General features: G+C 37.2%; 1 protein-coding gene across 2 annotated transcripts in view; it reads left to right on the top strand.

The window, feature by feature from the left end:
• The first annotated feature begins 5161 nt into the window (after positions 1-5161).
• LOC141429117 (G protein-activated inward rectifier potassium channel 3-like) overlaps positions 5162-15843 on the top strand; it is a 36774-nt gene continuing 26092 nt past the window's right edge. For both annotated transcript variants that reach the window (XM_074089319.1, XM_074089321.1), the window contains exons 1-2: positions 5162-5394; positions 15050-15467. In XM_074089319.1, the coding sequence (XP_073945420.1) occupies positions 15169-15467 (299 nt within the window). In that variant the 5' untranslated portion in view covers positions 5162-5394; positions 15050-15168. The remainder of the gene's footprint in view (positions 5395-15049; positions 15468-15843) is intronic.

A 15843-nucleotide genomic window follows, 5' to 3' on the forward strand; every position in this document is an offset into this window, starting at 1 on the left:
GATGAAAAATCGATCAAGCTTGGTCTTATCTCTGGGAAGACGCTGGTTACCGAGTTTTAGCCCGAGCGGAGCTCGGTCGCCCAGGTACTGATAATAGTAGGGGCAGGCGTCGTCTGTGCAATTTGTATTTTTTTTCACTTGTGCGTCGATGAAATTCAATCGTCGTTTCACTGCAGTCACATCGAGATCTCACAAGATTTTTTTTGTGAAATTAATTGTCTGCAAAAGAAACACTCACTTCGACCATTAATACAACGATTTCGTGTTGTAAATAGGTTTTCGTTCGGTATACAGTTCGGCTTCTCAATTACGATTTAATGATGAGACAGTAACAATATGAACTGGTAAATTAAAAAGCCTTTACCCAGCATTGGATTAATGTGGGGCGTGGGTTGATTTGATTATTAATTGATTGTAAACCCTAAAAATCATGTGATAGTCTATCTAGTATTTTCATCATACCTTTCCTATCTAGGTGCCCCCAGAGTGGGGCCATGAAGCTTATTCCCGCAGTCCGTGCTTCCACTATAGACAGGTGCATAACTTCAAACTGTCCCCAAAGTGTTAAATCATTTTCTATGGGGACAGTGAACGTGTTAAGTTAAAAAAAAACTGTCATTTCGCAAGAGTCTTAAACAAAATGTTATTTTATCTACACCCATATAGTAAATCCTGAATTATGCGTTCAAAAAGCATAGGTAATGACCAGCATTACGACATTGGATTCTTTTATGATCACGGCTGTATCGTAATGAGATTTCATACATCATTACAGCACGGGGGGGGGGGGTGCCGCGACCACGTGCAGCAGCAGCTGGTCGTCGCGCGCGCAGCGGGCGCAGCTCGTGGGCCAGACATACCTACCTAGTTCTCGTTAATGCAGGTCATTCTCAATGGTTCAACACATGATAGAGGATTTAATATAGGTATGGATATAGATAAAGTATTGTATGCAACTGTACGTAATTACTTAGGACTCCTATTACGATACAGTTGCATAAAATACTATTGCTACACGGCGTCACATTGTCACTGTCAGTATAAGCCATCACTGTAATTCTTAACCAATAAGCACAACAAATTTATTAGCTAACGTAAATAAGGGAAAATTGATGTCTGAAAGCTTGATATTATCATTATTGTTTATTCGCAGAGCTTGAGGCGTTCAATGGCGTACATACATAATATATAGGTACCTACTTCAATTTGGTTTATACCTAGAGTGGTTTGTGATCTAACATCTGGTCTGGTAGCATGGTGAACGTTTGTGTTGCTCTGAAGATGAGCTCTGGTTGAGTTCGAAACGCATCATCGGGTTTGTGTGATTTGTGTGTTCTTACAGTGTGGAAGTGGAGAAACTAACTAACATATTTCTAGCATAAACGTAGCTATCATAGGCTGGTCGCGGGTGAGTAAAGTAATTATTTCAGTTCATTGATACGGACCTCCGCAAAGTAACGCTTGATTGATTGATAAAAAGTCAACCCCAGATAGGTATCGTAAAATGTACCTACTCCCTACCAACCTATGTACCTACTTCCTACAGAAACTACACAAATTTTTCTTAGGGCAGTCGCGTGGAAGCCAATAATCCACCCTGAGGTCAGAGTATATTTAACCCTGCAGCTACCTGGCAGCTACACACTTGACACATGACAGGACACATTTGACGGAACTATCCAATGCTTCATCGTCACCTGTATTTCCCGGGATGCACGGGAGGCCGGCGGCATCGCAACGGCCCTGGCAATCGAAAGAGCAGCGGGGAACGTAATTCGATAATCGCTATGCTCTTGAACGTCGGTCCATCTGTCATGTCGTGCCGAAATGGCGAGGTGCAGGGGGAGTGTTACATCCCGTGTCACCGGTAGGAAGGTTGCTATGAGCTCGGTGCTAGAAAAAAGCAGTACATGCGCAAATTATATTGAGGTCTTTGTGCTAGATTGAAATACGAGTATGCTAGCTCTTGCCCGTTGTTTATTTAATATAAATAATAATAAAATCATATTTAAAGGAAGCCGTGGTGGCCTAGTGGTTTGACCCATCGCCTCTCAAGCAGAGGGTCGTGGGCTCAAACCCCGGCTCGCACCTCTGAGTTTTTCGAAATTCATGTGCCGAGTTACATTTGAAATTTACCACGAGCTTTGCGGTGAAGGAAAACATCGTGAGGAAACCTGCACAAACCTGCGAAGCAATTCAATGGCGTGTGTGAAGTTCCCAATCCGTACTGGGCCCGCGTGGGAACTATGGCCCAAGCCCTCTCATTCTGAGGGGAGGCCTGTGCCCTGCAGTGGGACGTATATAGGCTGGGATGATGATGATGATGGATGATTTAAAGGTTTAATAACATTTATAATAATTAATACGTTTATTGTTTAACCTTTTTAATGACCCAAAGATGAGGCTTTTTGCAGTAGGTATTAAAAATATGACAAATTTTACAAGTACTTAAGTAGTTTTAAGTTCAAATTACAATGCATGTTATGAGTATGAGATTTGTATCATACCTTCATTCCGAATTCAAAATCTCTCTGCTTGCCGGAGACTTTTGAACACTGTCTGGCATTCTTAACTTTTTAGTGACTTTTTAAAGATGTAATGGCGACTGTTCGTATCATTTTTGAGTAAAGGTTTCTAAATGTGATTATTATATTTGTTTCTTAATAATCGTATTATTTATATATTTTTTATATTGTTTGTTTTGCAAATGGGTAAGTATATGTGATTTTATTCTAACTTATGTTCTCGCTGCTGAGGTGAAAAGTTGTATGTGTCACACGAGACCAAAGTTTTTTTGCATCTCGTGTGTTTGAATCCCTCACTGCTCTCAGGATTCTAACCTAGAATCACTCGCTACGCTCGTGATTAAATTATAGAATTCAAATTCAACACTCGCACCAAAAAAACAACTTTGCTCTCTTGTTGCACAAATAACTATTGTCGTTGCAGCGCCCGTGATCAGACAGTGATGTATTTCAGTTCAGAATAATAATATTGCATTTGCATAAAAATAACTTCATCAGAATTTGGTTAACTTTATATAACTAACATAATTTTGAAAAGAAAAAAACGGTTGAAAACTAGGCACAAATACAGTAAGATAAGACAAGATTATGAGGTACTTAGTGATTCTGGTCTGCGAGGCATAGGCACAGAATAACTAATAGTAGGTACTAGTATAGGCATAGCTGAGTCGTTTACCCTTTTATTAGTATGTAGCATTGTATTATAGTAATATAATAACTACTGAACGGATTTCTTATTTTTACCATTACCTAAAAAAAAACAAGTCAGTAAAGAGAGTTGCACTTTGAAGAGTGTGATCACTATCCAGGATGTGTTCGGTGTTGAGTACTTACTAATAGATATGTTATACCTAGTAGATAGGTAATCAGCGAACAATGTTACCGACATAGCCCAGGTACTTAGTTCTTTTCCAATCCTCAAAAATAATTAAACCATTCGCAAATGCTAATAATAAATGCTAAGCGACTAAGCTAATGAGAGTTCATTACGCGGACAATTTCTCTGCTTCACCTGCGTAATAGTATTGCTTCATCTCCAATGACCGTTGATCTCTATTTTCCCTCATTGTATTAGACATAAGGGGTCTCATTAAATTGTTTAGGTAACTTTGAGTGATTGACAAGCTGACGGACGACAAATGAGGCATGTTGACAAAAGGTTCATGTCGAACAATCGAGTCGCTACTGGCGCAACGCGTGGAGGCGTTTGGGAATGCTGTCAGTTGCCTAACCCTGACTTAAGGTGGTATTTTTTGAGATGTAGGTCCTGTTACCGTCTCTGTTTACTCGGACAAAACAAACAGAGACGGTATCATAGCTATCTGTTATGTAAAATTTATTAATGAGTGGGGAAACAGGCTCTAAATGCTGGTGGGTATGTCTGATTTTTGGGATTGGAAAGATGGCGACTGTAGCTACAGACTGAAGTAAGGAAAGTGTAATAGGTACCTAGATACCTTCTAGTTGTGAAGGGGAACTCACATTGCAATATAAAGGTAAGGTAGCAACTTGAAACCACTTAAAAGTAGCGGTGACACCAACCAAGATCAATTTAATGGTATAACATGATTAGTAGTTTGATAGTACCTGAAGGGTCCACGGAAAGAACATGCCTAGTCACCTTTTTTTTAAATTGAGATTTTAATCTCAAAATGTAGAGCTCATTGAATTAAATAATCTGAAAACAATATAAAATCAATTTTTTTATGTTTTAAATAAATGGTAACCATAGTAATTGTTCGTGATGACTAACTTTCAAACCGCTATAATTCAAAAAGTTGCTTAGGTGACTAGACACGTTCTTTCCGTGGACCCTTCACCTGTCATTGGCTGTATGATACTGTTAGCTAGCTAAGGTTTAAAACTCATGAACTATTCTACAGAATATTTTACAAATTAAAAAGACTATTATCATTTCCATGTCAGCCAAAGACGTCAATTGCTGAACAAAGGGTTACCTCATAATTTCCACATTGACCAGTCTTACGTTGCCCGCATCCAACTGGTTCCTATAGGAATATTCAAATTTAGCCCAAATAAACATTAAACACTAAGCATTAAAATTCTTGGTTGAACTTTACCTTATCAACCCTCTCTATTTAAAAAAATACAGTCAAATGAGTTTGTGGCATACGTGATCAAACATCCAATCTCGCCCATGAGACAGATTTTTGAAGTCACATCCCTTGAAAATGTCAAAAAACGAGCAGAAAGTACCTAATACAAAATTATAACTGTAATCATTCTATTCGAAAATTCAATTCGAACCGTAATTTTGTAGCAATACACAGATTTTGTCAACTTTCTATATCAATGTACTAAAAGAATTTCCTTGCTCACCCGCGACCTTAAAAATAAGGTCAATAAGGTCGCGGGTGAGCAAGGAAATTCTTTTAGTTCATTGATATGGACCTCCGCAAAGTAACGCCTGATTCAATAAATTAAACTTTCTATATGTCATTTTCGAGACGATCTCGAAAATCGCTCCCCAGTCCGCATCCAGCGGAACGCACATAAAATCATATCTGCAACTGCCAACAGAACACCGTCAATTGTTTCCGAACGCGTGGCTAGTTAACAAATAATCGCAGTCCACAATTGGCGTAGGTACCGGCGGGCCAGAATGACTCCGCACGCATCGCCAGTCCACGCTATCCTGGCGATCAGCGCGTACGCCAGGACCCGCTATGACACTAGTGTCATAACTGCCCTGAGTTACGTTAGCCATAACGACACGGGCCGAAACAAACAAGAGAAATTGAGGACCATTTGTAGGATGCGTCTCAGTCAGTTCGAGGTGCTCGTTGTTAGTTTTTAGTTCAAGTTTTGTGGATGAGAAGCCTGCTTTTATGACACACTGACGCAAACGGTAAGTGTAACTTCAGTAACTTAGATACTGCCGTGCTTAGTAGGTACATTCAAATAACACTGTCGGTTAGGTATGTAGGTACCTATGTTCCGTAGATTAACGAAATATTAAATGCGAATTGCATCAAGTTAGGTAGGTACTATATGTCAAACCAGACGTCAAATCTCTGGCTAAGTAAATTTCACCTTGCGAAAAACCACGCCTGATGGCAATCGATGCCTAACTTGGACCATGCTTTTCTATGGCGCTCGTAGATAATTGCGAACATAACTTAAAATACTGAAATGTTCTTACTTCTACTCACCACACCTTATATTTGCTAAGTTATTGACAGACAGTTCTTAGAATCACCGCTGATTCAAACATTAAATATTATTTTCTGTAAAACAATGTAAAGTCAATTTTGAACATGATTTTTATGGTATATTTAATATGAATGTAAAGTCAGCTGATACTAGATAGGGTGTTATTTATGTTCACTTGTTTAGAATGACATTTGTTTTGTCAACAAGCGACATATTTGAATTGTAAATTCATATTGTTACGTCGTAACCATGGAACTATCTATACGGAGTAAACAGTTAGTAAGTACTTATTGCACAGATAGGTGCGATTGATAAAATTAAATTGTTAATAGATTCATTGGCCTCTAAGTTTATTCAGTGGGGCACACGGACGCCCTGTCTTTCAAACTACATTTACGACTTTACAAGTACCTGATTATGTACTTTGCGTGGAAATCTGGTTTAAAAACCTAACGTATCTAGGAATTTAGATGTTAGTTCAGACTTGTGTCAACTTAGTCTAGGTAGCCGCAAGCAAGTACTAAAACACTATGTATCTAAGTTATTACTTATTACGACAGGATAAAGACGTAAAATATTGTAAGTAAGCATAGGTTTAGCGGACGAAGTCTTCGAGCGGCTTTTTTTTTCGTTTTAATTTTGTTCACTTCTATAAAATAGTTTTTCTTTTTTTCTCAAAAATTACGAGCTGTAATGAATCTTCAGATTGTTGATCTTTATTTGTCTTTTTTATGCTGTCTCAAATTTGGTAAGATTTTAGAACCTGTTAGAACAGTTAGGACTAATATAAAAATCCACACTTCCGAAGTAATATGCGTAATGGACCAGGAAAAATCAAACTCGCGGCAACTTTCACAAACTTTGTACTTTGCTTCTCTGCTACAGTCGTACCCTACAGCTACGTCTATGCGACATGTATATCTACTCGTATGTTAACATGTAAAACCTGCCCTCCAGTTCTTCCACATAAAACAATAAACAATCAAGCACACACTCGTTGCAAAAAGACTCAAATGTCATACTCATATGTTGTTGGGCTAGATATCGTGGTTGGTTGTTTTTTGTTTATTAAGCTTTGACAACGAATTCGCAGAAAGTTCGAAACGCGTTAACATTTTGTGTTGTTTGTAATTGTAGGATTAGACCCGAGTGGCATATTAATTGTTTTATGCGGTAGAGGAGGAACCCCTCCTGCATTTATGAGTCGCACAGACAGTCGCGGAGAGTTGGTAGCGGAGGAGCAAGCTAAAAATATTGTAATCTGTTATTACCTACTTATATAAAATGCTTTGTCCTGGACGATGATGAATCAGTCATCATCGCCCAGCCAAAACTACTTGAGCCAGAAACTTAAAAATTTGGCAGACATTTTCTTGAAAGTCATAGAGATTCACTAAGAAGGGATTTTTCGATTTTAGGGGTTAGCTAGTTCATTGATAGTTGATTGATTGAAACGTAGTGTAGGGCGTCCTGAGGCACGGTGGTCGGATGACCTTAAGAGGATCGCTGGCGGCGGATGGATGCGTGTTGTGACGCGCCATGGAAGAGGCCTATGTCCAGCAGTGGACCGTTATAAGCTGATGATGATGATGTAGTTCCTTGATATGGAAAATTAACATTTTAGGAAGCTTTGCCAAAGACTAATTATAAAATTATGAACAGATATAATGCATAATCAAGTAGTTGCTTTATGCCTATGCCTCGCTAATTACAGTATCTAGTTGATTGTGACCCGTGAATTATAGCCGTACGAAACCGAATGATTTGATTAGTAGGTTGCAGATGACATGAGCTAGAGATCTCACGCGACGTCTAAGATGACTCACTTAGTCACTAACCTCAGTATTTAATTGTGTCACGAGGTGACCCCTTAATGAAATGATAAGAGAAAAATAAATAAAAAAATTGATCAGCTGTCTATAATTTGTTAGATGTATTTTAAAGTTCAACTGTTGGAAATCGAGACCGGCTCAATTTTTTTTATATAGTAACGGCTTCCAACTGTTGAACTTTAAGTGAGGTACCTACTTTAAGAAAAGTTAAGTGTACGTAAAGTTACAGAGTTCTCTACCGCTAAATTAGTTTTCTTCTTTTTTTTAGTTTTTAAGGGCAGTCGGGGGTTTTTTTATATAGGTATTTAGTCTACAATAGGTACATACACGGGTCAAAATATTTGATAAAATAAACTTTACTAAGTATGTTAATTATGGATATTAAGTACCTATTTCTTATTTACCTATTGTAATTTATTCTCAGTTTGTTTTTATTATCTTGATTGTAGTCGTCTTTTACCGCAGTCAAGCTCAAGGATTTGCAAATCCCGGTTTGGTAATTTGTGGGTATAAAGATAAGCAGAAATCTCAGTAGTATCTTTCTTTATTGTGTTGACCAACTTAAAAAAAACGATTATTACAATGAGTTATGTAATTTGTGGCATCATAATTTGAAGTAGGCAGGCGTAAACATAATAAGATGGGAACTAGGTACCTACGGCCCAAGCTCTTTCATTCTGAGAGGAGGCCTGTGTCTAGTAGTGGAACGTATACAGGTTGGGATGATACATATTGATATCTACATAAGTAGGTAGGAAAGTATAAGTAGGTCGTAGATACTCTTAAAAAAACAGTAAAAATCTTAGACATTTGACTTGACATACTTACTCGTACGTACAGTTTTTTAAAAAAACCTCTGTGCATAACTCGCGCTGCTCAACTCGCACTTAGTTGGTTTTTTGTTTTTGAAACATATAACTCGAGATCTACTAAATGTACAAAAGATATTAGTTAATTAAAGTCAAATTCAAAATATCTTTATTCAATTCAGGCTAAATATAACAAGCACTCATGAATATAAAAAAAATCTACTACTCGTTCGGAAAAACCTCTGTCGAGAGAAAGCCGCTTAGAAATTCAACGAGGTACAGAGGTATATAATATTTTTAAACAGATCTACAATGTTATCACAAATAACACAATTACATTTTTAACACTTAGGATATGCATTATTTTTATTTTATTTTATACATTGAAAAGTTAGACTGTGCTGACTTGATTACTGCGCTTCTCTTTTTCCGTATGCGTGATCGAAATCATTCACAGCGAGGCATTGGGCTGTAATCAAATCACTGGTCAATTGTACTAATAGTCCTCGATGTGCATACTGGTCCAAAATAGACTCTTCCTGTTGGCCATTCAGTTGTAAGGAAGGTAATCGTTGCAATAAATTTCGATTCCTTTATCAGATGAAGACAGCCTCCTGGTTAGAAAATGCGACTTTATCTCTATGTACAGTCGAGTTCTTAAATTTCTGAGCAAAAATTCAATAAAAAATATCTGAACATGGGACGACCGGATGGCCTAGTGGTTAGAGAACCTGACTATGAAGCTTGAGGTCCCAGGTTCGATTACTAATACGAATGTTTGTTCTCGGGTCTTGGGTGCTGAATATGTATTTAAGTATGTATTTATCTATATGAGTATGTTTATCCGTTGCTTAGTGTCCATAGTACAAGCTTTGCTTAGTTTGGGACTAGGTCAATTGGTGTCAAGTGTCCCATGATATTTATTCATTTATTTATGCTTCTATGCCGTTAATAATAAAGTGGTTCACATATCTTTGATATTTTTTTTAATCAGAAGTATACTAACTGGACTGTATAGTAGACTGAATCGCGTTCCTGCCTCAGAATCTATTACAATATTCATGGGATCGCAGCCGTCCGCAATCAAAGTCAAAATGTTTATACTGCAAGAAGACGCTAAGGGTTCTTTTACTTGTCACTTTTTTATACTAGTTACAATAACAAACCATCATTGCCAAGATGAATGCCGGCAAGATACTTGACGGAAAGTAATTAAAAAAAAAATCAATAAAATTGAATTAAAAATAGCGACGCAACTTTTCTAGAGGTTGAAAATTTTATAATCTATTTCGATCCCGTGGGAATATCATGATACAAAGTACCTAGCCAATGTGTTATTCCAGACAAATCTACATACCTACCAAATTTTATCTAAATCCATCTAGCCTTTTGAGCGTGAAAGAGTAACAAACACAAGCATGCATATACTAACTCGCTTTTGTCCATAACTCCACCTGCGAAGAATTTTAATTTTATCTAAATCAGTGTACCTAGCCGTTTACGCGTGAAGAGGTAACAGGCTGACAGACAGACAGGCAAAAAACATTTGTAATATTAGTAAGGATGGAAGAAAGTGAGGCCATTACTATCAGACGCACCCAGAGTCACCAGTCTCCATTGTATTCGCTGCTTCTTTCTATTAAACAGCAAAGGATAAATGTAGAAAGAGAGAACGAATCGTTCTCTCGCATTGCGGTTGTGTAATGTAACCTGCGCTGCGGTGCCAGCTTATTCATACACAAAAACACACATACATATATCACATTTTGATATAAATGGATAACAATAAATTAGTTATGTTGAATGTCACTTTCTCTTGTTTTCTAATTTCCATAACTTCCTGTGTCTATTAATTTTAATAGCAGGATGACCATTTAGATTTTTAGATAAAAACATAGTTTCAGTTTGCTATCGCAGTGTTATAGAATCAAATAGTTAAGAAATGATCGTGAAGTTATACCTACTATATCAATAATTAATTTCATCATTATTTAAAACTTTAACATTTGGTAATTTAGGAAAACAGAAAAATCGGGTTAATATTTTCTTATTTATTTTTCCACGTCTATTTGTCCTTGTAGGTATTCTTGTGTCTTTCGGGGCCCGTCATTCACATTAAAGCATAAGTTGTTAGAAGTTTTTTATGTAGTAAAACTTACTTAAAATATGGGAGGCAATTCTAAGGCGTTGAACTGGACACCAGCGGGCAACGGCGCGGGCAGCGTCAAAGCAAACGCTTTTTCTGTTCATTGCGTGATCTGCTAAGCAACTATTGTGTCGCAAGCATCTCGGCTAAGTAATGAATAGAGAAAACGCTCCGCCGTTAGCCCCGCTCCCCGAACCTCAGTTATAGAGACGATGCACACGTTGCAAACATAAAATATTTTATTCAATAAGTAACTATATGGACATAAAAGTACCTAGAATCAGTAGGTAGGCTACAAAGTATGACACCTACACAAATACAAGGGTACATATACCGGGTGGGCTCCGTAACAGGAGCAAAAAATTAAAACACAGCTTCTGCTACTCAAATGGAACTACTTTAGTTCTGCATCTTTCAAAAATTAAGTATTTTTATCATTATGTTTATTCCAAACAAATTAAATGGTACTTTCAATGTAAGGCATCCAATAGCCTAAATGACATCGCCTGTCACGTAACAAATGACGGATTTCGCAATACATTGCTGGTCCAATTAAACTTTAAATTATAATAAAAATCATAATGAAAGTTATTTTCAAAACTTGTATACTTATACAACTAAATTAGCTCAAGTTGTATTCATGAGCTGTGAACATCATTTCCTATCGGATGACCCACTGACTCTCTCACATAATTTAAAAAAATGTCTGTGTTAGTTATTATCAGGTGATCTAGGCATGTGTTTCCAAGAGCTTAATATGATGAATCAATAAGTGAAATAAAAAAAAATGGTACAGCAAGGCTTGATGCGGCTCCCAACTTATCAATTGCAACTGCTGGCAAATACATTTTAATATCTCAGTGCGCGTAAGAAAGTTAATGACTATAAGGGTCAATCAACTTTTTCTTGTTTGTTATTCTGTCCCGTTGTCCAAAAGACTACATTAATAGATTTCTTATAAAACTGTTATAATATATGCTGCTAATGTGCTTAAGAGATAGTCCATAAAACTAGGCTTATTACTACGGCAATAGCGTATGCTCGATGAATTTTAACCACATAAAAACATATCTATAGAAACTCATGGTTTTAAAGAGTTGTACGGTGGACGTAACCATGGCAACGAGGTTCAAGAAAACGTTGATCAACCCATATGTTCAAGTATCCAAAGTTTATCACTTCTTCTTCGAACGTTCTTAAAAATAAGAAACAGCTGGAAATATCTTATTTAATGTTGATCAATGATCATTGCAAACGCAATACGTAACAACTATGTAGCTATAGAACGGGCAAGAATGCTACTTTTGCTGTGAGGTTTACATTGACATTGCGTTTAATAGGGTCACATCACAGCTTCTGGGATTTTCCACCAGGGAGGCGCTAGTGGAGTTGTTACATTTGGCATACAAATACAATAAATAAATAAAAAAAACATTTAATTTAGAAAACAGGTTTATATGTAATAAAATAAAAAGGCCGAGCAGATTCTCAGTCGCTTCAATGATCCCCCTTCATCACATGCATCAACTTGCCCGCAATCATCTGCTCTGCAGTACGTATAATTAGGAATAATACAGAAAATAAAAAGTTAAAAAAATTGCTGCAGGGCTACTACGAAACTTGAAACTCGAAGTTCGTGTCGTACCGTCCCTCTCGCTCTCGTATTAAATAGTATAAGTGTCAAAGGGACCACAGGACACGAACTTCGAGTTTCGAGTTTCGTAGCAGCCCTGCAGCAATCTTTTTAACTTTTTAATTTCTCGCTGACCATAAATTATGCACTTAGTCTTCTGATATGTAAGGAATAATGTAGACTTTTACGGACATTTTTGAGAAAATAATATCACTTAATGCAGAATAGTTAGGTAGTCTCAAATAAGCTCCCTTGATCCAAATACTAAGATGAACCATATCACTTCTAACTGCGCTCGCGCTCATTATTAATTACTGGCCACTTGTAATTGAGACTGGCCTTCATTACAGCGGTACCTGTTCCAATGATACACGTCACACTTTTTGTTGTCCACCTTCGGGCAATAATTATGTTATTAAGTGCAATATGTGACAAGTGTCACTGCGTGTTTATGAGCATTTTGTTAAAGGGTGTGTCATGTCGTTTAATTCGAAGTCAAAAAGTTGAGGCGTCTTTGATATCGGAATACAATCCAAAGGCCGTATTGCCTAACTTTTCTGGCGCTCGCGATCGCAATCAAATGACAGTTTTTGTATGCGAAATCTGTCATTTGATTGCGATCGTGAGCGAAAGAAACGCTAGGCAATATGGTTACTAAAGCTAATTGAGATAGTACGATAAATACGAACATTTCCAATAAAATACGGTGGAAAGCCATTATGCACTAGGTACATCTGTTCGGTACCTAACCATTTTATACTTACGATCTTACCTGGCGAAGTAGTTCCAACGTCTTGGCACCTACACAGCCCATCTAGCAATGATGTCACATTCAAACATTCCAGGATTGCTGAAATGGGATAAAATTTTACAAGGTTTTCCGCAATATCGCAGATACGTGGGACGAAGACTTCCCGCGGAAGCCGTAGTGTTAACAGCATGAAATATGGCGGCCGTGCACATCCTATATAACAGCGGTTGTCAACCGTTGATCACTATTTTTTTTATTCCAAAGTGTAAAGGTGAAGGCTATTCAGTATTCGTTTTTCGAAGATACGTTTTTATAATACCATTTTGACAAGCTTTTATTTAACTTGCAATGTTTGTATGTATGTATGTGCGGGTCAACTTGACTCAAGCCTTGCAAGTAGAGTTTGAGACACTTCCAGTGGTCGGATGACTTGAAATTTGGCATATTTGGTGACAATACAATAATCTAATAGTGTCATCCTCGTGGTTCAGCCTGGATCGTCTCCGCAGAGTACATTTCAACTGAAACGAAGGCCGTATTGTATAACGTGCGAGCGATCGCAATCCCATTCCCCATCTTTTTCTATCCTCATCCTAAATCGTGAGACAGAAAGAAGTGGTGTAAATGATTGTGATTCTAAGTGCGTTAGACAATAAGGCCAGGTTGTGAACCCCTGCTAGAGCAAGGGCAGGCCATGTCAAAGCGAAGTTTCTTCACATGCTTGACGAAAAATAGGGGCCATTATGCCATTAATACAATGTGATGATGACACGCTGCTTCTAAATATTTTTCCTCATAAAGTTAATAATACTTACTTCTTTTGTCCACGTCTCACTTGTTGCGCATTACTGATTAGAAGGGTTATGTTTTTCGTACACGTATAATTTATATGTTTGTAATTTTATATTATATACCTCGTAACTTCCAAATGGATTTCGTCATAATGCGAATTAAAAAGAATGAAACAATAAAAAATAGAATAATCAAAGACTTGACTGCTTAAAACCTTCAATAAAAAATCTAAAAATAAAATACAAATATTTACTTCTAATTCGGAATATATAGCGAGTCAGCTGTCGGAACCCATAATTTGTGACCGACTCAAGATGTTCCATTAATGGCTCCCGATTGTTGAACTAATTATCGGCATTGAATGTTAGCTGGTTCATCTTTTTAATTTTTTTTTTAATAGACAGGTTTTTGATTTTGTATTTTTTTATCATTTTTTTAGCAATGCCTTGAGTAATTTAATTCAGTTAGAGATACAATGTCGCAAATCAAACGTTAGCATTACAAAAAACGCTATTCGATAACAGATGGCGCTACAATTATAAACAAGTACCTGGAAACCACGTACCAAACTCATATTTTACAACATTTTCAAAACTACGAGATTTATTATTTGAAATTTATCAGAGATTTGTACAACATTTATTGTACGGTTGTTTTTAAGAGACACAGGTAACAATAATAACGTACCCGTCCAAGCATGCAGAAACACCAGGATATTGTTTCATTTCTTGTTATGCAATCTGTAAAGACCGACAAGCAACCATAGAGACAATAATTATTGTGGTTGAAAAATTAACACTACTTTAAAAAAATCTCGTATGTCAACTCAGTACGACAAGAAAATTGACCCTTGAAATAATGTGTGTAAAGTTCACTCTGAAAAATTATCGATTTTGAGGTTTGAGCGTTTTTAAAAGTAGGTAGTGACAAAAAGTTCACATTGTTGGACATTGTTCAAAGTGTTCGGCGTGAAAGGTGGACTACATTTTGAATCCAAAAATTCAAATACAAATTTTACAGTCTCAAGCTAAACCAATCATCTGCTGGAATACTCCGAATTAATTTTAAACGACCTTGTAATAAATGCAAAATCTACCAAATTGCAGAATCTAATTGGTTAATTAAATCGCTATAGGACAATTTAGGGTCATACTGTAAACCAGCGCTGTGGCTTGCCGTGGCAATACGCTGAGTACTTACCTATGGCCCTTTTTGCTACTTTCGGCACTACAATGTTTCTGTTATTTCGTTCTTTTTACTCATACTTAATATGTAAGATTATGTAAGTTGTCGTTTTGTTTCGATGTGTTTTTCTTTCTGTGCCAAATTTCAGCTAATAAAATAAGTTTATTCTTATTTTAATTCATTAAAATTGTTTGATTTTCAGAGTCAACCCAGAGCACCAAGCACCCAGACACAATGAACTCTCAACGAAACTTAATCAATACTCAAGGCAAACAGAGAAAAAGCTCAAAATCGTGACGATAGTTCACTGGGACTTTTACCATGGCGGAGCCCTCGTCCTACGAGATGGAGGTGCGAACCGAGGAGGTCCAAAAGGAGAAACCGAAGCTTGCATTATCGTCGGGGAAGATTTTCTATAATCCTGGCGTTATTGAGGAAGAGACGGATGAGACCAGTGCTTATGACAGCTCGATGGTGGAGTCCCCTATGCTGGGAGTTGGGTTCAGAGGCAGCGGTTTCCTGAGGCCGCCCATGATACATACATCAAGCAGCCTCCACAGGATTCCGACGTATAGCAGCTCCATTGGGCAGAGCACTGTGTACCGGCAGGATACTTGCAGGCGAGTCTCAAAACCTCTTGGTTTATAAAGTACCTAGCTACCTTTTTCTACAATCCCGTAATCAAAATGGCAAATAAGTATAGGTACGAGTAATTTCATTTTGCTTGTCAATATACATAAGTATAAACATACTTAAGCAGGTCATAGTAGCGGTTCTCTATCGTTTGCCCGAATTTCATATGCCCGAATGTATCGTTTTCTAGAATTTTAATTTGCCATAAAGTCATTTATTTCTGAAGTAGTAATTTCTTCAGAGTTGGTATTAAACTAACCTAACCTAACCTACTGCATTCAATATGATGACTTTTAAAAAAATCCTGAAAACAGCACGGTTCTATATATTTTATGGCAAACGTTGGTATGGCAAATGAAATTC

This window comes from Choristoneura fumiferana, chromosome 6 (genome assembly GCF_025370935.1).
Source record: "Choristoneura fumiferana chromosome 6, NRCan_CFum_1, whole genome shotgun sequence".
Classification (NCBI taxonomy): Eukaryota; Metazoa; Arthropoda; class Insecta; order Lepidoptera; family Tortricidae; genus Choristoneura; species Choristoneura fumiferana.